The sequence below is a fragment of the Camelina sativa genome, chromosome 13, assembly GCF_000633955.1.
Source record: "Camelina sativa cultivar DH55 chromosome 13, Cs, whole genome shotgun sequence".
Lineage (NCBI taxonomy): Eukaryota > Viridiplantae > Streptophyta > Magnoliopsida > Brassicales > Brassicaceae > Camelina > Camelina sativa.
In genome coordinates, this window is record NC_025697.1 from 20,036,634 (window position 1) to 20,058,402 (window position 21,769).

A 21,769-nucleotide genomic window follows, 5' to 3' on the forward strand; every position below is an offset into this window, starting at 1 on the left:
TTCATGTCGCATCTGTAGCAAGTACTTTCACTTTTTTCTTTAAAACGCGACCAACATTATTGATTTGAAGATGTTTGTTGGTTTTTCTTGCATTGAAGTCATTAGGAGAGAGACCCCTTCCTTTTCCTCTTCCACGACCACCTCCACGACCGTGACTACGGCTTCGACCGCGTCCGCGTCCGAGTCCTTGTCCTTGCCAATTATTATAACTGGATGTAGCAACATTCACTTCTGAAAACGGAGCTGATCCAGTTGGACGAGTTTGATGATTTATCATCATGAGCTCATTATTTTGTTCAGCAACATGCAGAACTTGCATCAATTCAGAATATCGAGTATACCCTGTTTCTCGATATTGTTGCTGCATGAGTACATTTGAAGGATGGAAAGTTTGAAATGTTTTCTCGATCATATCATAGTCGATAACTTCTTCTCCGCAGAGAGCCATCCTTGAATTAATTCCGAACAAAGCAGAATTGTACTCACTTACACTTTTGTAATCCTGAAACCGCAGGTTTAGCCATTCATGTTTGGCTTTTGGTAAGATCACATACTTTTGGTGATTAAACCTATCCTTGAGAGCGATCCAGAGATCTGCGGGATTTTCTCTCGTGATGTATTCATTTTTTAAACTATTGTGGAGATGGTGACACAAGAACATCATGATTCTTGCTTTTTCCTCTTCTAACCTCGTTTCTGACGGATCGAGGGTTTTGAGAAACCATTCCCTTTCAGATAGAATTTTGCATCTAATGCCCATGTCATATAATTTTTCCCAGAGACATCAAGGGCGGGGAATTCGAGCTTTGCCAAGTTTGACATGATACTATATAAATAATAAAACAATTTGTTAAAAATAAATTTTTATGAAACACTTTTGTAAAATCTTGTTTTAGCAATAAATATAATCTAAAAAAAATTAAGCTATATAATATATTTATAAATTAAAACAATCATTTTAGGAGGCATCGCCTTCCATATGATTTATAATATATAGATCTTAACATATGATCAAGAATGTAGATCTAAATTATCAAGGAGGCAGAGCCTACCATTATAAGCAAGAAGTATATATAGTCTTTTACTCTATATATAATACATATAGTAATATGCATGTAAAATAATTAAATTCAAACAACTTTAACAAAACTTAAATCTTACCTCAAATTGATGATGGATCACAAATCGCTTATGCTCAAACTTGTAACAAATCGATTAATTATATGGAGTCGTTCGTGCTGATAACGTGTTATGTAACTACTATATATTAGTGTATGAGACAAGAGAAACAAAGTGGAATAGAAGACAAGAGAGGAATGTGAATAATGAAGTTTATTATGTTTGTTTCTCTTACTCTCCTACGTATACCATCAAGACACTAACACTTCTTCTTATTTATAGTGAAGTAAACAAAACATGAGTCACCTACTCATTAGTTTTGGTATTGACAAGTAGAAAGGTGTAAATGACATATGTTAACACTTCAAAGATTGTGTAATACTACATGGACAAGTGTAATGCCATATGTTTGTGATGGGATAATCACACATGTGTTTTACAATAGAAAGTACCATTGTTATGCACCATAAACATTATTTATTTTTTAATCCATGCATGTTTGAACACTGCTGGCAGCTTTTTATCTTTTATAAGGTAAATTCCATCACGTTTGGCAATCCAATGACGCCATTTATCACATCCATCAATGTTACTCGCTCTGTATGCTATAAATTCTTTGACTATATCGCATGTACAATCCATATTTCAAACTACAAGTCCATCTTGTCCTTCTGCCTAACTTCTCCCCGAATACTATTCTTTTCATCTCTTTGAATTGTAAATTTGTGACAGCTAGATTGTCATCTCTGGAATGACAATGGTACTGGAGAACCAAACCGGGACCAAGATCGTTCTCAATTAGAAGTTTGTTGTTCAGACATTTGAACCATGATGATTCATTTAACTCAAAACACATTGCAATAACAAACATACAAATCATAAGACGACTCATTTTCTTCTTTTTTATCTAGGATATTTTTGGAGAAATTTTGGAGAGTAAGATGCATGAATCTAATGACATCAAAGTGTAGTATTTATAATGATTTCCTGCGGTTAATTATTTTATGTGTGGGCGTAAATAATTAGTTGAATTGAAACAAAAACACATATGAACTAAAAATAGATAGTTTAGAAAAGTATGGTTGAACTAATAAAAAGAAAAGGGAATTTTGCACCCACACCCACTTTCTCTAAAAGTATTAACATTCACACCCACTTTCTACTACTCATATACTTTTCTCAAGTTTAATTACATATTACCCCTCACTCCTTATAACCCCTTCTATTTTTTCTCTCTCTTTCTATATCTCTCTCTCTCTCTCTCTCTCTCTCTCAATTATTCAACCAAACAATACATCTTCTTCTTCATTGTTTTTCTTTTGCTCATCCATTGAAAGAGAAAAGCTTATTTATGTTTCTCTCTCTTTCTCTCTCACATTCCTTTTCTAAAGTTTTTAAAGACCATTCCAATAATGGTGGAAATCTAGAGAAGGTGAAATCTTTAGATCTTTTTTCTTATCACTTTAGATTATATGAAATTCGATCTGAGCTATCCATTTGGATAAGTTTGACAAATAATGTATCCACAAATATTGTATCCACAAATAGTTATCCATGTGGACAAATATCGTATCCATTTGTCGTTGAACATTTGTTCAATGATAAGTGGATAGTCAATTGCAGTATTGTTAATAGATAGTTACTTGTGTTTCTTCATACAGAATAGAAGTAATACACATCAATTCAGGTGACTATGACAACATATCCATATCGAAACATATGGGGTTATAGTGCAATTTGTGGATACGATATTTGTCCACATGGATAACTATTTGTGGATACAATATTGTGGATATATTCTTTGTCAAAAATATAGCAATATGTATCTTAAAATGTAGAAAATATATAATCATAACATATTGTATATATAATTTGTTTTATGATAACTATTTAAAGTGTTAATAACAAAAAAAGAGAAAAATAGAGAAAATGAGGAGAAAAAGAGGAGAGGGGCAAAATTGTCCAACTAACAATGACACCTAAGCTAAAAACTTAACAAAGTATACCAAGTTTGTAAAATAGGTGTGGGTGCAATAAATTGAACCCAAAGTGGGTGTGAGTGCAATTAACCCAAAAAAAAATCAACATTACAAATTTTAAGGTAAAATTTATTGGATGTTGGACTATTCTAGGAAATAGGGACGTTGGTTCCGTAATTTATGAATTAGTTATTGTAAGAGAACTTGTGGTGAAGAATTTTTCAGCGTAGGATATCTAGTCGTACAACATGGTACGTACGGTGTTCATTGATATTAGCCATGTTCTTTCTGTCGCCATGCGACTCTCACGCGCGTTTCATATAAAAGTAACTGTGTATTGTATACTTATGACTTATTCAAAGGGTATGACCTTAAATTTTGAAATAAAAATGGATTTTTAGATGAGAATTATCTTCTCCATTGTCAATTCTTCTCAAAGGTTCGTCAATGGCTTCTATACTATCTACAGTCACTTGTATTTCTAGCGGCTCTGATATTTTAATTTCAAAATCGGAATGTTAAGTATACAAAAGAGAAAAAGAAGAATCAAATGAAAAATGTTAATATAGACATATAATAGTTGACTTAATTTGTTCATATAGACATTTTCTAGGTAGTGGTAATATATTTGTAATATACAGTATACTTAGGTGTAAAAAATATAATTTTAATGATAACATACATAAAAGATCTGTATATTGATATATAAATCAGTGTATTATTGCAAAAAAAATATTATAAATAACGTACAATAAATTTTAATATATTTTTATTGAATTTAATTTTATTTACAAAACTTTAAAACCGCACATCGGACAGACTCTTAGAAATTTGGTTAATGGGTCGGCGAGATGTAGCGGAATAGTTGACAAAAAAAAATTATGAATATGAGTCGTTGGTTTGCACAATCTTAATCACTTCAAACAAAACTTATATATATGCTAATTATAAAAGCAAACGTATGTCAAACGCAAACTAATACGTGTATCAGTGTATACTTTACTTTTGCTCATGGTGTTTGCGTTGACAGTATAAAAAACTATTTTGCTTAGTAATGTTGCTATTGAGATTGCCCAATCATCAAATTAATAATATATATAAATCATTCACTACTAACATATATGTTCGACCAAAGTAAAAAAAAGAAAAACAAGTACTGCTTATGATCCAAACGCAAATCGCAACGAGGTATTGCTATTCGCTTTTGTGGAATATAATAAAAGATCCTCTACCTATGAGACCAAATATAAAATTAATGAAAATGCAATGACCGATCACCTTAGACATGAGAATTCAGTTTCGACCAATCTGATTATCGAAATTGTTGTTGAATCATGGGGGTGGGAAAGGATCAAGAGTTGTTGTTTTTTGACATCATCATTCGTGGACAAAAAAATGTTGAAAGCATAGCTTTCAAGCATGATGATGAGGGCGCCCCTTGGTTGGAGATCGCCCATTCGTGACCTGTTTGTTCTTCTTCTAAGTTTGCTTCTTTACTAGATCGGAGACGTTGGCTTTTTTGGTTAATACCTTGATGGCGCTAGTGTAACCGCTTTGCTTCTGGTGTTCACTTGCCTTCGTCACAGTGAACTTTAGGTCTTCAGGATTTGGTGCACCCAACTTAATAGCCTTTCCCGCTGGTATGTTCTTTGTGGAAACCTGCTCTTGTTGTTGTCCCTGTGTATACTCACCAGAAAGCATATATTTTTGTGGTGTGTTCCGTCTCTTGACAACATGCCAGTCATTTGAGTTGTCAGTTGGTGGAGAGTCTAGGTACTTGTGAGTTGATGTTGGAGGTGTTCCTGAGCCGGATAATTGGGTGGTGTTTCTATCAGTCCCTCCTGTGGTTGTTTCTGTTTCATCTTCCTGTGGTAGTGTTGTTGGGGCTGGAATTGGGATCCCTGCTAATAAATGCTTTTTGGGCTGCCAAACTGTAGTTGGTACTTGTGTGATGTTAGAGACTGCGTTAAGGGAATCCGAGACAAGTACTGGGGGTTGTGTCTGAGTTGGTAGTTGTGCTCGTGCCCTTGGTAGCTATGCTGCTTCCGTGGTGATGTCCGGTGCAGATGGACATCGATGATAGAGGTGCCCGTATTCTTTGAAATAGTCGCATTTGGGTGGAAGCCTAGGGTATTCGACCCAAATTCTAATCTCGTTTCCATCATCGTCTTCTGACAAAACCTTTGAAGTTCGTAGAAAAGGTTTCTGGTTTTTATTAAACAGAGGACAAAGTCCTTTATACAAAGAAGAAGCGGCGGACGAATCTGTCTCACACCTAGGTATTAACATAATGAACAAAATGGATTTTACATATGTAGACGAAGGCCCAAAAGGCCCAATATCCCCCCTCAAGGTGGAGTGTGGATGTTAATCACACCCAGCTTGTCAAGAAAAGTTTGAAACTCTTTCTCACCCAATGCTTTAGTTAAAATGTCAGCCAATTGTGTTGTAGTATGGACATGTTTAGTGACAATCGTACCTCGTATGATTTCATCACGAATGAAATGAATGTCTCGTCGAACATGCTTTGTTCTGGCGTGAAAAACCGGGTTGGCCGCAAGTTGTATAGCAGAGAGACTATCTGAACGAAGTGTAATAGAAGCTGAACATTCAATGCCAAGAGTAGGAAGAAGCTCGCGCAACCAGAGTAGTTCACTAACAGTTTCGGCCATTGCTCGATATTCAGCCTCAGCCGAAGAACGAGATACCACATCTTGCTTTCGTGTTCGCCAAGACAACGGAGAGCCACCAAGTTGAACAAAATATCCAGTAAGAGATCGAGATGTCAAAGGACAACTACCATGATCGGAATCACACCATGCTGAAAGAGACAAATCCGAGTCAGAACTGAGAAGAATGCCTTGGCCAGGATCCTTTTTCAAATAACAAACGACACGGAGAGCAGCTTCCCAATGTGCAGGTTTAGGAGCAGCCATGAATTGAGAAAGAATGTGAATGGCATATGAGAGTTCTGGGCGAGTGTTACCCAGATAGATAAGTCGGCCAACCAAGCGACGATAAGGAGAAGGATCTGGGAGGGGTGCACCTTTAGCCAATGCCAACTTATGATTTTGTTCCAATGGAAATGCAGCTGGTTTGGCGCCCAAGAGACCTGTTTCTGAAAGTATATCCAATGCATATTTTCTTTGACACAAATAGATTCCAGCTGGACCACGAGCAACTTCAATCCCCAAAAAATATTTTAGAGCACCTAAGTCTTTCATGTGAAAACATGCATTTAAGTACCCCTTGAAACTATCAATAAGATCAAGAGAGCTGCCTGAGATTATCAAATCATCAACATAGACTAGTACGTGGAGACGGTGATCATCTCTCTCAAGCGTAAACAAGGAATAGTCGGAATAGTTCTGTTCAAAACCGTATTCCGTCAAAGCCGTCGCAAATTTCTCAAACCAACATCGAGAAGCTTGCTTAAGACCATAAAGAGATTTGCGTAAGCGACAAACCTTGTTTTTATCTTGATCCTTAGAACGAAAACCAGGAGGAAACTGCATATAAACCTCCTCATCTAAATCTCCATGAAGAAATGTGTTGTGTACATCCATTTGTTGCACTTCCCAGTTCTTAGAAGCTGCTTGTTTAAGGAAAGCCCGCACTGTAATCATCTTGGCAACAGGAGCAAAAGTTTCACTGTAATCTTCTCCTTCGATTTGGTTATTTCCAAGAACCACTAACCGAGATTTATACCTCTCAATCGTACCATCAGATTTAAACTTAATGCGATATACCCACTTACAACCTAGAGCTTTCTTTCCAGGAGGAAGATCTTCAACAGTCCAAGTGCCAAGATCCTCTAGAGAAACAATTTCATCAGTCATAGAATCACACCATACATCAATTTCAACAGCATCTTTGAAATACTTAGGCTCCACTGCTGAAGTAATTGCCAAGATATACGCTTGATGAGCTTGAGAAAATTGAGAGCTGGAGAGATAATTATCCAATGGATATGGAGTAACAGATGGAAAAGGCTGATGAAGAATTGTTGTAACGTAATCTGCAAGCTTAACAGGTGGTCGTTTCAGTCGACAACCAACACCAAGTTTTTGTGGAGGAGCTGGTGCAAGAAGTGGTGATGACGTTTCAGAAGAAGAAGCCAAATTTTGCGGAGAGGATGATGGACTCGGAGAATCATAGTGTAACATCAAGTTTTTCGGAGCAGGAGGAGACGAAGTGGATAACAACTTTGAAGAATATAAGTTTGGAGTAGATGTCGGAGTGAGAACAGGGACAGAACAAGGACTGTCAAGTGGCAAAGGCGAAACAGAGTCATTTTGTGGTGTTGAATCTGCAACGTCGAGACGTGATGTTGATGACGTAGGTAATTCCAGATCAAAGAAATCATGCTCTCCATCTACCAAACGAGGCTGAACAGATGGAGATGAATAAGAGGAAGACGTGTGTTGTGTTGCAGAAAATGGGAACATCATTTCACAAAAAATGACATCTCGTGAAACAGAGACAACACCTGTTTCAATGTTATAGACTCTCCAACCTTTCTTAGCAAAAGGATAACCCAAAAAAATAGATGGATTACTGCGAGAGACAAACTTATCACCACCAGTTTTCTGATTGTGAACATAGCAAAGACAACCAAAAACACGGAGATGATTCAATGGAGGTGATCGGTTATACACCAACTCAAACGGAGTTTTTCCCTGGAGAAGTTTGGTAGGCGTTCGATTGATTAAATAAGCTGCTGCTAGTGCACAATAACCCCAAAATTCAGTTGGAAGATGAGCTTGAAAACGAAGAGCGCGCGCAACATTGAGAATGTGACGATGCTTACGCTCTACGCGGCCATTTTGTTGAGGAGTACCAACACATGAAGTCTCATGAACAATCCCTTTTTCCGAGAAGAACTTAGCTAAACAAATGAATTCGGATCCATTGTCACTTCGAATTGTTTTAACTTGACAAGAAAACTGTCGTTCAATGAGAGCAATAAAATCTTTAAGATGTTGTGGAGCAGCTTGTTTAGACGAGAGTAGATAGATCCAAACAGCTCTAGAAAAATCGTCAACAATTGTCAAAAAATAACGAGATCCGCAAATAGCTGTAGTTCTATATGGCCCCCAAATATCACAATGAATCATCTCAAAAACTGAACTTGTCTTATTATTGCTTAAAGGAAAAGAATCTCTTGTTTGTTTGGCACGGATACAAATATCACATGTCTTGGAATCAAAATCACTAGTACTAGAATCAGAAAACTGCAACAACTCTAGTGCCTTAGAAGAGGGATGACCCAACCTACAATGCCAAAGCTCCATAGGTAATGAACTGGTTCCTTGCATTGCTGCAGCTACTTCCACTCCTCTAAAGAAATAGAGTCCATTCTTTTGTTCACCACTACCAATCAGCATTTTCGTGATGCGGTCCTGAATAACACAAAGTCTATCAGTAATCTGGAAGATACAACCACTGTCTCTGGTTAATTGTGACACAGAAATAAGATGACACTGTAGCTCATCAACAAAGTAGACATCACTAAGACTAAGCACTGAACCCAATTTCACTTTTCCCTTTTTATGTGAAGTTGTATAGCGACCATCTGGAAGCTTGATTAGGATTGGTGCCATGTCAGAAATGTCGTGTAAAAAATCAATGCTTCCCGTCATATGATTAGAAGCTCCTGTGTCAATGATCCAAGATTCAAGAAAATACGTACCTGAAAGACGATCACGAGAAGTCTGCTTTCGATCATTAAGCATTTTCTTCAGAGCTGTCCATTCAGTGTCACTTAAACCACTTATTCCCACTCGATCAGAATCAGTGAGGTGGACGGGGTTTGACGCCATTGCTAGAAGACACATGGTTCACACGAGCAGAGTCAGGTGGACGGGGTTTGACGCCATTGCTAGGAGTAGCGAGTATACCGCGTCCAGTTCCATGTTGTTCAGACGGTCCACGGTTGTAAGGTGAGCCAAACTTATTTCGATTTTTCTCACCAAACCAAGGTGGATAACCAATACGTCGAAAACAATTCCCAGCCAAGTGACCCAATTTCCCACAATGTGAACACACAATCAAATTGTTACCTTTGTTATCCGAAGCACCTCGATGTAGTGATGATGCTTGAACAACAAAACTCAATCCTTCGATGCGTTCATCATTAGTCCGTGAAGCCAATTTAGATTCTTCATCTTGAGTAAGTATGTTATATGCTTCATCCAGTGTAGGAAGTGGATCACGAGAGAGTAAATTTGATTTCACAGCTCCATACACAGATTCATCCAATCCCATGAGAAATTGATGCAATTTATCTTCCTCACGTTCTTGCTGAATTTCAGTTGCAGTTTTAGCTCTTCGATAATCAGACAAGCTACTCCATAGCTTTGTCAATTGACCATAGTATGCCTCAATCGCAAGTCCTTTTTGACGACAGTTTGCAAGTTCTAATTTAAGTCGTTGCACCCTTTGTCCATTTTTCACCGAAAAACGTTTTTGAATGTGTAACCAAAGATCATGCGAGTTATCACTATGCGAAAGTGAGGATCGGAGTGATTCCGCAATAGTGAGCTTTATCCAAGAGATGACAAGTGCGTTATTAGCACACCAATCTTCATAGTCTTCTGAATCTTCATCAGGACATGGAATAGAACCATCAACAAACCCGAATTTCTTTCGAGCTTGAAGAGCCAACCGAACATTTGCAGACCGCTCGTCGTAATTTGGCCCACGTAGTAGAGGTTGTGAAATTAGAGTACCAGGATTATCACCAGAAGTAAGATCATAAGGTGATATTGTTCGTCGAACGTGTTCAACACGAGCAACAGATTTCTTAGAGGCGACAGAGCCTCCGTCGATTTTGGTTGAATTGTCTTCTGACATTAAGAAAGCTTCAACGAAAGATGTTTGAGGAAGATGAGGTCAAAAAGAAGAGAAGAAAAAGAAACAGAGATTTGATATAGAATAGAAGCGGAATTTGATAGATTGTTAACCAATTAATCGTTGTATCTAGATTATTGGCTCTGATACCATGACAAAACCTTTGAAGTTCGTAGAAAAGGTTTCTGGTTTTTATTAAACAGAGGACAAAGTCCTTTATACAAAGAAGAAGCGGCAGACGAATCTGTCTCACACCTAGGTATTAACATAATGAACAAAATGGATTTTACATATGTAGACGAAGGCCCAAAAGGCCCAATATCTTCGACTAGAACAGATTGTGGCAGAACTTTCTTGAGGAGGATCTCCACCTTGATTCTTGTGTCTCTGCTTAGTGGTTGGAGCTGGTGCTTTTCCGTGTGCAGCGGCTCACCGATTCCAGATGCAATTGTGCTGAGTCCTGGTAGAGAGTATAGCTGTGGGGGGACGTCTTTGAGGATCACCCATATGGGGAGGGAGATGAGCTTGAGCGGAGTAAGAGTAGTGGTTGGGGACCATGGTGTGACGGTGAAGGACGAGGCCATTTGGTAAGTTTCGGATGCTGATTCTGCCGCCTTTTCCCCATATGGGATTTAGATCGACGAAGATTTTCCCGGTCGGTGGTGGAGTTCAGTGGAAGTGAGCCACTATGTGGTCCTTCCAAGTTTTAGAAGCTTTAAGAATGACAGAAGCCAGAGCACGTACCCGTGGTGTGCCATCTTCAGAGTATTTAGGTTGAGCAGCTTTGCTGAGGTTACGAAGATTTGAGTTAACTCGCTCAGCCCACGGGAGTTGAGTGTCATCAATTGTTGGAGGTGAGTCCGCCGATTTAGTAGATTGAGGGTCCTTCTTGGAGGCTTCCATAGCTTGATTGATTTCCTTGTTGTCCATAGCGGGGACTGTAACTAAAACCGGGTCGCTTGCTAGTTGGAGAGGTATTGGGATCTGCTGCTTCGAGGTCACGAGATCTGCAACTGGAGGCGGATCTGGCGGATCTGAGCTTTGGTCGGGCATTTTAGGAAGGAAGAGGGGAAAGAAAGAAGAGAAATTCTCGAACGGCGGCGTGAGGCCAAACTGTCGGCGGGTGGAATTTGCCGATTAGATTATCGACTTTTTTTATTGCTTTTTTTTGGATTAGATTCTCTCTATATTTTAATTATCAACGACATCAAGAGTTGGTGTTGTTGTTGTTGAATCCTGCATGTGGGAAATACTCGCCGTAACCGAAAGGTAAATTTGGGTTATAGATGAGCTCTGAATTATCTATGGCTGACGATACGTGTCCAAGTTCTTGCTTAGGTAGCATGGAGGGTAAATTTAGAGAATGATGGAATTGTGGTGGTTGCGGAATGTAAGTCACATGGTTTGCCATGATAAAGTTGTTCATCGGCGGGTAACCGCTTGATGAATATGGGGCGTTCACCGTGGCTTGATCGTTCATGAAATGTGACGATCTAGGCGCAGCTTGATCGGTCATACAAAACGGTGGTGTAGTTTGGAGATTGACGTTTGAGCTTAGGAGCGGATTAGAAGCTGTGAGAGGGGGATCTTGCCCAGCGTTACGCCAGTTAAAATCTTCTTGGCATGTCTCTTGAGGACTGCATGTCTTTTTGTTGTAACTTTCACGATACTTCTGCAATCACAATAGTTGTAAATTATCAGCCTATCTAATGCATGGTTTCTTGTCTCCGAAGAAACCAGAAAAAAAGGGTTTATTGGCAAAATAGTTCATTTTTAAAACTTAATTGGAATTGTAGTACATTTACTATTTATAATTGGAGAAATAGATGAGTTTTACTACTTGTGTAATAGAAGAGATATGAGATAGATAAGAAAGTGGGGTATAGTGTAGTAGTGTAAAATTACAAAAAGGGTAGCTGCATAAAAGATATTTGTACAGCATATTTAGTATACACATTTATTACACAAATATAAATATTTTTATTTCATTCATATTGAATATATTATATATCAGCTGTATGGATAAAAACATGTATATTAACATATATATATATATATATATAAGTACACTAAATGAACTGTACGGGTTAAACTTGTGTATTATTATTTATTTGTAAACTTGATAACAGACTTCTGTACTGATACATGTACACATTATAATGTTTAGAGACACATGTACATTTAATAAGGTGTACTAATACAAAATTTATAAAAAATATTTTACATTATCAAATATAATCATTACACAAAATGCATATCAAATTATAAAGAAAAAAATAGATTTTTTGTATCAGTAAAAAAATTAAATATATATATATATATATTGAATAGTATTTTAGTTATTAGATTCAAAGGGTGATTTAATAAAAAGGAAAAAAATATATATATTTAATTTCAATGGCACATTTGTCAATAAAATGATTAGTAGAGGATTAAAAAATAATTCAAATAATAGTAAATAGTGAAAGTGTGTGTTTTGCCAATTTTAAATAGTAAATGTACTAATTCTCCAATTAAATTTTAAAAATGTACTAAAACTCCAATTTTCTCAAAAAAATAGACAAGATAAGTGGAATTAATTAACAAAGATGATTCTGATATATGTATATATATATATATATATATATATATATATATATATATATATTAATTACCTGAAGCTGACTGGCTACGTTGTTTCTAGTGAGCCCCTGGACATTCATTTCTTCTTGCATGCATTTGAGAATATCTTTCGGATAAGGCGCTGCCAAATGCAAAAGGTAAGACTATATCTTTATCAATCAATAATTTTTTTTATGAATATGCAAGGTTATGTAGTGTGATTACTTACTCCCAACTCTGCTGATTTTTTCGACAGCTGCTTCAAACTTCTGGTGAAGTTCAGCAGTCCACGACATCCGCGGTTTCTTGGACGTAGACTTGACTTCTTTTTGATCGGAAGTGTTTCTTGAGCCTTCTCCGTTGTTATGATAGAGATCGTCTTGCTTTAAATTGTCGAATTCGTCGGAATCTGACTCAACCGTATCTAATTCACCCGGTTGATCTAAACCATATTTTGACATCATCCTCTTGCGAAAAACATGTTGCCATAGAACTGCAACGACCTCTTTGCTCATCGGCTTCACAAGAAAGTCACACGCGCCGTTCTTGATCGATTTCATCACCATTTCCTTATTCTGTTCATGAGACATGACTTGATACAAATAATTCACATATAGAAAAATTAGAAATGATTTTCCAATTAGTACGTTATAATATCGAGAAAAAGTATTGGTATAGTTGTATATACTTACCTACTACGGGTAAATACATCTCTATACCAATGGTATTGAGAGCGTCCAGTCCACTGATATCAGGCATATCGAAATTCCAAATTACGAGATCGATCTCATGCTTACTCTTCATCAAGAAAGCCATGGCTTCTTCTCCGGTCTCATATATCGTTACTGCAACACGAAATTAAACATAATGACAGCTATATTGTTAATTTTTTTTCTTTTATTCATAAAAGTGGATAAATGTTAAAATCTACCGCAATCTTTTATTTTCACCAATTAATTTACCGCAACTTAAGGAGGAATTTTACAAACCTATCATGAATAAAAAATTAATGTACGCATGAAATTAAGATAAAAGACCTTTTTGTGACCTGATTCACTTGGACATATTTTTAGCTTGAGCGGATTTGTGGCATTGGTATCCCAAACTCTTCTTAGTGGAAAACATAGTATCAATTTATGGCGTCTTGTTTTTTCTTTTTCTCATAATTACAATGTTTAAGTATGATATTTGTTTTGATCGATAAAAAAATAACCTAGTCTAAGTTTGAAATAATTTCACTTAAGATTCAGATTTTCTATATATGTATTCTTTGTTATGATTAGTATTATTTTATCTTGGATTGAAAACCCTAACTCTAACCCTGACCCGTAGTCAAAGAAACATAAAAAGAAACCCTAGTTAAATCTAAATTAGATACGTACCTTGATAGGAGTAATGTGCCATGAGAGTCTTCGTAAGGAGTAGAGAATTAGAATCTGCATCGACCAAAAGAATCATAATACTCGTCTTCGCGAACTCTTCGTCTTCGTCTAAGTCTTCTTCTTCTTCGTTGATGATAGGGGATTCAGTTTCATCATCACAAGCTGATACTTCTTTTCGCAAGTTGTGAGAGTTCTCATATAGTATGTTCGACATTAAAGATAACAAATCTAAACTATGGATGCTTGAATTGCAAGGAAAAAGGAACAGATTGAATTGAAGAAGGATGAGAAAGAGAGAGAGTTTTTAAGAGCTGCGGAAAACTATGTCGTATCAAAAGTTGAGTATTGGAAACTATATATACTGCTATTAATTGTTTTGCTTATAGACTTTCTTTTTTATATAATAATTATCCATATTTTTTTTAATTAAAAAGAATTTCAAAAAAAGTGTTTAACAAAAATATCGTACTTATCTTGGAGAATGAAAAAACAAAAATTAAAGAAACAAGAGAGAGTATTGTTACAGAGATGCTGCCGTTGGTTTTGGAATATTTGTCTGTGGGTTATTTATAGAGATGCTACAGCGACTTACAATACCTTGCTGAGGGAGGCCGGAGGCGCAAGATCGTGGCCGATGCATTGCTTCCTTATGTGGTTGCATGTCATAAGAAACTCAAACAACTCTAGGACTTGGGCAGAACACACTTTGAAAAACTTGAGCTCGATCTTTATGTTTGAGAAAAAGCTCCAGTCTTGTTTACTGTAAATCAAATGTTTCACTCTTTTGTTTTGAGAAACTTTTGCATAACAGAGTTAGTAAAGGAGCTGTTCAGGTTAATGGAAGCTCATGTAGTCATGTTTCTTGGAATTCATAGTAATAGAGGTATGAGGAATCTTGAAGATATTTTAAATCTTATTGTCTCTGCTTTGTGGCCTAAACAGGTTTCTTAAAACTTCAGGGTCTGCTAGATCTGGTCACTAAAAACAATTGAATATTGTTTTTGGCACCTCTCTATATTAACACAGAGTCTAGAGACTTGGTTTCTTCATTGCAAGGGATCTGATTTGATACGATTGAAAATATGTTGTTGCCTACTCTCTAGCTTTATTGTATAACATCGATCTCGTCAACAATATATATATATATAGTTCTTCTTCAACTCTATATATCTCTGTTTCGACTTTCGTGTTTTTACCGTCCAGCTACTTGAGGGACACGCTCTCAAAGGACAATGCTTATAACTTATTAAGATTGAGCCTGGCCCGATAGTTTGTTTGCTTGGATTAGTCACGAGCTGCCTGATGTGATGAGCCGCAGACTTAATTATGAAAGACAAGAAAACTAAAGGTTTCTTGAGAAACAAGAAAGTGCAAAATATACATACGGTTACGGTTACGGTTGATTAAACATTGATTACGGTTAGACATATTATATACGGTTACGGTTAGAAATTTTATATACGGTTAAAATGGTTACGGTTAAATACGGTTTGCGGTTAAACGGTTATGGTTATATACGGTTACGGTTTCTAATTATTATGATATGGTTAAAATTTAATATTTGTATTGTGATTATTAATATATATCTCTAATAAATTGGAAACCGTAATTTTTTTAAAAAAATTACTATATATATATATTAATGTGATCAAATAAATTAGAAACCGTAATTTTTAAATTTTTTTTTACTATATATAAATTAACATTCACATTAATAGTCATATAGTCAAACAAAATATAAGTTTTTTTTCTTGTCACAATGAAAACAGCATTTGGTCATTACAATGAGTTTTGTTAATTTTCTAGACATATAAAATATTTGTAGTGCAATGATTATAATTAATGTCATTTTTTCATTGTTAATGACTCCAAACAATAGTAGAAAGTCCAAAAGAATCACCAAAAAATGATATTTTAGACTATAGAAATTAGAAAATTTATTCTGGTAAGAAACCATTACATATACTAAGTTTATAAACTAAGAATGAGTTGATTAACAGAAAATAGCTGTTATTTAAGGGTAGTGCCGCAGTGGTCCTAGCTAGTGGAGTGTATTGACACATTAAACTATTTAAGTCACAATTGGAAATTTGGAATGAAATAACTATGTATTATTGTATTTCTGTAAAGAACATGAGTACGTAAAAAAAACGAATACGTAAAAACATACATGCAAGCATAATTATTATGCTGATTACAATAATGAATAAATAAAAAATATTAGTCATTATCTTCTAATCGGATTGAAGATACATCACTATCAAAGTCTTCTAACTCTTCTTCATTGTCTCGCATGTATTCATGTTGTCTATATACGGCTCTAGTCCAATCATCAAGACACGTTTGAGCTTCAAGAGAATCTGGAGTCATTCTTGAAAGAGTTTCATCAAAAATTTGACCTCCCATGCTAAAAGCACGTTCGACAGACGTTGTAGAAACTGGTGAAGAAAAAACATCTCTTGCGATCATGGCTATAATTGGAAAGAGAGATTGATGACACTTCCACCATTGAACGACTTGAAAGTCATTACCTGCATCTTCATCACTAAATTCAAAATTAGTGAAAAGATATTTTTCAAGTTGAGAATTGTTACCTTGTGATGGTCATTGCCTTTTTTCTCGTCCCATCCTTTCTGCAAGACTCAGCTTAGAAGTTGATGACGTATCATTTTGTTGAGATGATTCAGCAACATCTGGTGTCATATTCTTATAAACTCTATAATATTCATCATACAGATTTTCTATGTCTTTTTTTGTATTTGAAATAATGCTCGAAACACTAACATTGTCAGACAAATGCAATAAATTATAATATATGGTGAGATAATCAGATAAACTATCTACTTTAGTTCTAGGATCAAAAATCAATGCAAGTAAATTAAGAGGTGGAATTTCTTCATAGTATTTTATTCACTTATCTCTCATAGTTGCAATGCATGATGACAACACAATATTATTTTCATGTTCATGCATCACATCAGCAATATTAACGCATTCTTACACAAGTAATTGACTAGTCGGATAATAAACACCAGAAAATATATATACATATGTTGCATCATTAAAACATTTTAATAATTTCAGAAGAGCACTGCATTCATCCCAATGAGTTGGCCACAAATTTAAAGAGCTACACTTTTCTTGAATAAAACTACACAATAAATCTTTGTAACCAATAGAACCAGCAAGCATATCATATGTTGAATTCCAACGATTTGGAACATCTCGAGAAAACCTTTTAGGAGATACATTATGCATTTTACAAAACTCAAACCATCGTTTCATTAACTTTGGATGCGCCCATAAATAATTTAAAGCTTTTTTAATCAGTAAAACAAGATTATTTTGAGAAACTAATAATCAATCTTCAACGCATAAATTTAAAACATGACAAATACATCGAACATAAAAAATTTCCACCTAAAATAGGACTACAATTATTTACTAATTCAGAAACAGAGGCAGTATTAGCAGATGCATTATCAAATGAAATAGAAAATATTTTCTTCGTTAAACTATATTCTTCTAAAATTATTTTTATCAATTTAAATATATTATCAGTTGTATGTCTTTCATCAAAAACCCTAAAAGCAATAATTCTCTTTTGAATAATCCAGTCATTATCAATCCAATGACAAGTAATGCCCATATAAGAATGTATCTGCCAATGATCACTCCAAATATCACAACATACCAAAACTTTATTATGAATATTAGAAAACAATTTTTCTAAATCTATTTTTGTTTTTCGATAAAGTGATTTAGAGTACGAGTAAGAGTAGTTCGAGGAACTTGCTTAGCTTGAGGATTTAAAACATTTATGCAATAATTATTAAAACCCAATTTTTCACCAAAGCTAAATGAAAGTTGATCAACCGCAATCATCTTTGCTAATTCTTGTCGATTTTTTTTTTTATCTGAATAATGAAAAGATGAAAGACTAGAAGAAGCATTATGAGAGTTATTTTCTACACCAATTTTTTCAGGAGGAATATGTTGCAAATGATACCTATATGATCCATATCCTGAACCCGACCTCCAAGAAAACCTTTTGTTGCAATAATTACAACAAGCTTTCATTTCCCCATCAAATTTTTGTTTTGGAAAGTGTACCTTAAAAGTATCGGAACCATTCAAACGTTGCTTTTCCGAATTTCTGCTAGCTTCTTCTTGAGTTGCACTCTCTTGAGTATTGATGGTTGGTACTGAGTTGTGGACATCTTCTCTTTGACTGTCGAAATGAAATGAGTCGGAAGACATTATCAAATAACAAAAGAGCTCAAGACTGTGAAAAAATGAACACGTTCACGTTGGATAATGGAATAAAAGAGAAGTAGTATATGACTCTTCGTTTTGAAATATATTTATTTATCCAGACTTTTGTTACTAAAGGAATGGAACGGCTACTTTTCCACAGCTCACGCTAACAACCTAACACTAACAGTCTAACAAGTTACTAACACTTCCCTATCATTCGGTCAATTATTTACCGAAACTAGTATATAATACTTTTAAATTTATTTATTTTACCATAATTAATTTAACAAAATAATTTAAATAGTGTCACAGTTTTACAAAGAGAGTCAAACACATTTACACAACACGATCTACATAATCCGTGATATTTTCATCCACAAGCATGAAGCCACTCACTTCGACTTTGTCATTTTTTTGGTAACTTATTTTCATTCGTTTATCTGTTTTAGTTTTTTTAAAAATGAATGAAATATATCTCATTTATTTTCTTAAAATAGAAACTGTTATATTAAGAAAACGCTATATTTTCTAAAACTACATTAAATTAATACGGTTTTCTTCCAAAATGTTTTAAATAATTAGATTTAGTAAAAAATTTAAATATTTAATACTAATATTTTTAAATTTGAGCGATAAATATGTCTTATACGTAATGTTTCTATAACATATTAATTATACATGAGTAGTTATTGGTAAAGTTTATTATATTTATAAAACGATTACGGTTATAATTTGACGGTTTAATTATGTGGTTAACCAACTGTTTTCATACGGTTATGGTTAATTAGTGGTTACAGTTAATAATTTTTGTAACCTTAGCCAATATGATTTTACGGTTTTTAACCGTTTTATACGGTTACAGTTAAAAACGATCCGGTTATGGTCCGAAATACGATTACGGTTTAATTTTGGTCATGCCTACATACAGGTTGAGAAGTGGACTGATGAGATTCAAAACAAGGTTTTTCATAAGCAGCGACATATAGTTTTTAAAACAATGTTAAAACGACTAAAATGGAAAAAAAAAACATTTATATAAATGGATTTGGACATAAAATGTTGTAGAATTGGCAAAGAAATTAATAACCAAAATACGAAATCTTCTAGTATATTCCAAATAATAATATTACATCTGTTATACAATTGTAATGAAGTTGGTCTCTTATTGAAGTAAATTACGAAAACGTGTGTTTTTCCGAATTTTCACGTATCCATTGCCTCACACAACACAAGACAACCGCAGCAAAACTGGATTTTGGGTTAGTTACGTGGGCTTTATATTATCCAAAATAGGCCAGGTTTTGAAAGCCCATGTATTATTATCCATTTTTACTTTCCTAGACAACCGCACAACTCCGCTATTTTTATTACACGTGTCAGAAACCAAAGACCGTTTCCACAGACACGTGTTCGATCACGTGGCTTTGTTCCAAAGCTTCCTTCTACGACAATGGTTTAACAGAACTAACCACAGAGACACCAAGAACAAAACTAACGGAGCCGTTTCACAAAAGATGATGTTCCGATTCATTTTCCGCCGCGAAATCTCGAAATCCACCGCGATTTATCGCCGGAATCTACACAGCGATCTAGAAGATGCCGGTCCGATGGCATCTCGGCTTAAATCTCGTTCCGTTGTCCGGTTTAGCGGACCGGATACGGTTAAGTTTCTTCAGGGTTTGTTAACCAACGATGTACGGCGGTTCGGTGATTCGTCCGGCGAGAAAAGCTCGGCGGTTCCTACGCCGAACATGGCTTCCGTTACGACTCCGCCGATGTACGCTGCGCTTTTAACTCCTCAAGGAAGGTTCCTGTACGATTTTTTCTTGTATAGCCCTTCGAGACCCGAGGAGAAGCTTGATCGAACTGGTTCTGGACCCGGGTCTGATTCGGGTCGTGATGGGTCCGTTGAGGTTTTTGCTGATGTTGATGTTGATGTCCTTGATGAATTGCTTGTAACACTCAAAAAGTAAGCTTTTTTTTTTTGTTTTTAATGGAGAAATTTGAAAAATTAGGTCTTTTTGGATCCCAATCTTAGCAATGTCCTTGGAATTTAGGGTTTATTGAATGAGTAAAAAGCTGATATTTTTAGGAGAGATGATATCTTTCTTGTTAATGTTGGTTCTGATTTGTGTGTTCCCAATTTAGCAATGTCAATGGACTTGTGGATGATTATAATATAATTCTTAAGATTGGATTGGATTAGTTCTGATTTGTGTGTTTCTGAATGTTCATAGGTATAGGTTGAGGTCCAAAGTGGATATTGAAAACGTCGCAGAGGAATTTTCATGTTGGCAGCGTTACGGTAGGGGTCTTACTGGATCTTCATCTGTTGGTTGGGGAGGTGGTGTTGATCGTGCTGGTGAGTCTACAGCTAGTGGTAATAAGTATGGATGGGAATGGTATAAGGATCCGAGGTTGGTGTGTCTTGGTTACAGAAGCATCTTTCCTTCTGATGCAACTCGTGAGTTTTCTTAATCAAATAGAAGCTTTTTTATTTCTTAAGCTTCTTCCACTATGTTCACTAACACTTTGTTTGTTTTACAGCACCTTTAGTTGAGGCAGATAAAGAAACTGATGAAAGCAATTACCTTTTGTGGAGATTAGAGCATGGAGTGGCTGAAGGATCAGCTGAAATCCCCAAAGGTATGATCTGTTTCTTATCTTTTTTTATTAACTCATTGATCTGTCTTCATCTCTGTGTATTTATAATATGTGTTTTTGTGGCTTTTACAGGCGAAGCAATACCGCTTGAATACAATTTTGTTGGTCTTAATGCGATAAGTTTTGACAAAGGCTGCTATGTTGGTCAAGAGCTTATAGCTCGTACTCATCACCGTGGTGTCATCCGCAAACGCTTAATCCCTTTACGATTCATCGATAGCAATGGAAAAGGTAAAAACTGAAGTTTTTCTTGTATCCTATGATCAAGAAACCAAGTTCCGGTCTTTAACCAAATCTCCGTATAAAACTGCAGAGTTAAACCAGAAAATAGCAGCTGGAGCTCAAGTAGTTGAGTCAGGAACCGGCAAGAAAATGGGAACGGTATCAACAGCTTTGGGTAGCCGGGGAATGGGTGTAATGAGGGTAGAAGAAGCCTTTAAACCATCAGCTGAATTAACAGTAAAGGACTCAGAGGACGTGAAGGTCGAGGCAATCAGACCAACATGGTGGCCGGCTGAGTGGTTCCAATAGAATCAATCAGGAGTTGCTGCAGCGTAGTAGTAACTACTTAAAAGGTACAATTTTTTTTGTGATTTCACTTGGTAGAGTTGAAGAATTGAATGATCCTTCTGAGTAAATGTAAGTTTCTTTGTTAGATTATTTTTTGCAGTTTAAAACAAATAAAGTTGAATATTTTCCGACGAGGTATTCTTGATCGGGAAGGTGTCTTTGTTTATTGTTATGGCGGCAACAAGTTCGTAGCTTTCATTGTATTCCACTGTTTTAACTAATAAAGGTTGAATCTTTCCGGCGAGGTTTAGCCGCCGGATAATTTTGTACTAATTACTACAAGTTTTGTTTGTGTCCTCCTAATCAAATTTCAAGTTAATATTGAGTTTTTTTTTTTTTTTTTTT

At 35.6% G+C, this 21,769-nt stretch overlaps 2 protein-coding genes and 1 pseudogene across 4 annotated transcripts; 1 reads left to right on the forward strand and 2 right to left on the reverse strand.

Annotated features, from left to right (window-relative positions):
- LOC109128389 lies at positions 1,597–2,011 on the reverse strand (annotated as a pseudogene).
- On the reverse strand, positions 11,158–14,573 carry LOC104738401 (putative two-component response regulator ARR20). The gene is made up of 6 exons (XM_010458582.2): positions 14,531–14,573; positions 13,934–14,161; positions 13,244–13,396; positions 12,781–13,143; positions 12,605–12,693; positions 11,158–11,622 (listed from the first exon to the last, which is right to left on the reverse strand). Exons 1-6 carry the CDS (start codon positions 14,571–14,573, stop codon positions 11,158–11,160), a joined length of 1,341 nt encoding a protein of 446 aa, XP_010456884.2.
- Positions 19,650–21,749, forward strand: LOC104737228 (putative transferase At4g12130, mitochondrial). 3 transcript variants are annotated; one of them, XM_010457356.2, is made up of 6 exons: positions 19,650–20,159; positions 20,428–20,654; positions 20,738–20,836; positions 20,927–21,085; positions 21,168–21,429; positions 21,511–21,745. In XM_010457356.2, the coding sequence occupies exons 1-5, from the start codon at positions 19,705–19,707 to the stop codon at positions 21,383–21,385; spliced, it is 1,158 nt and encodes a 385-aa protein (XP_010455658.1). In that variant the 5' UTR covers positions 19,650–19,704; the 3' UTR covers positions 21,386–21,429; positions 21,511–21,745. The 3 variants fall into 3 exon arrangements, with proteins under 3 accessions (XP_010455658.1, XP_010455659.1, XP_010455657.1); XM_010457357.2 differs by having other exon boundaries at positions 21,525–21,745; XM_010457355.2 differs by having other exon boundaries at positions 21,168–21,749.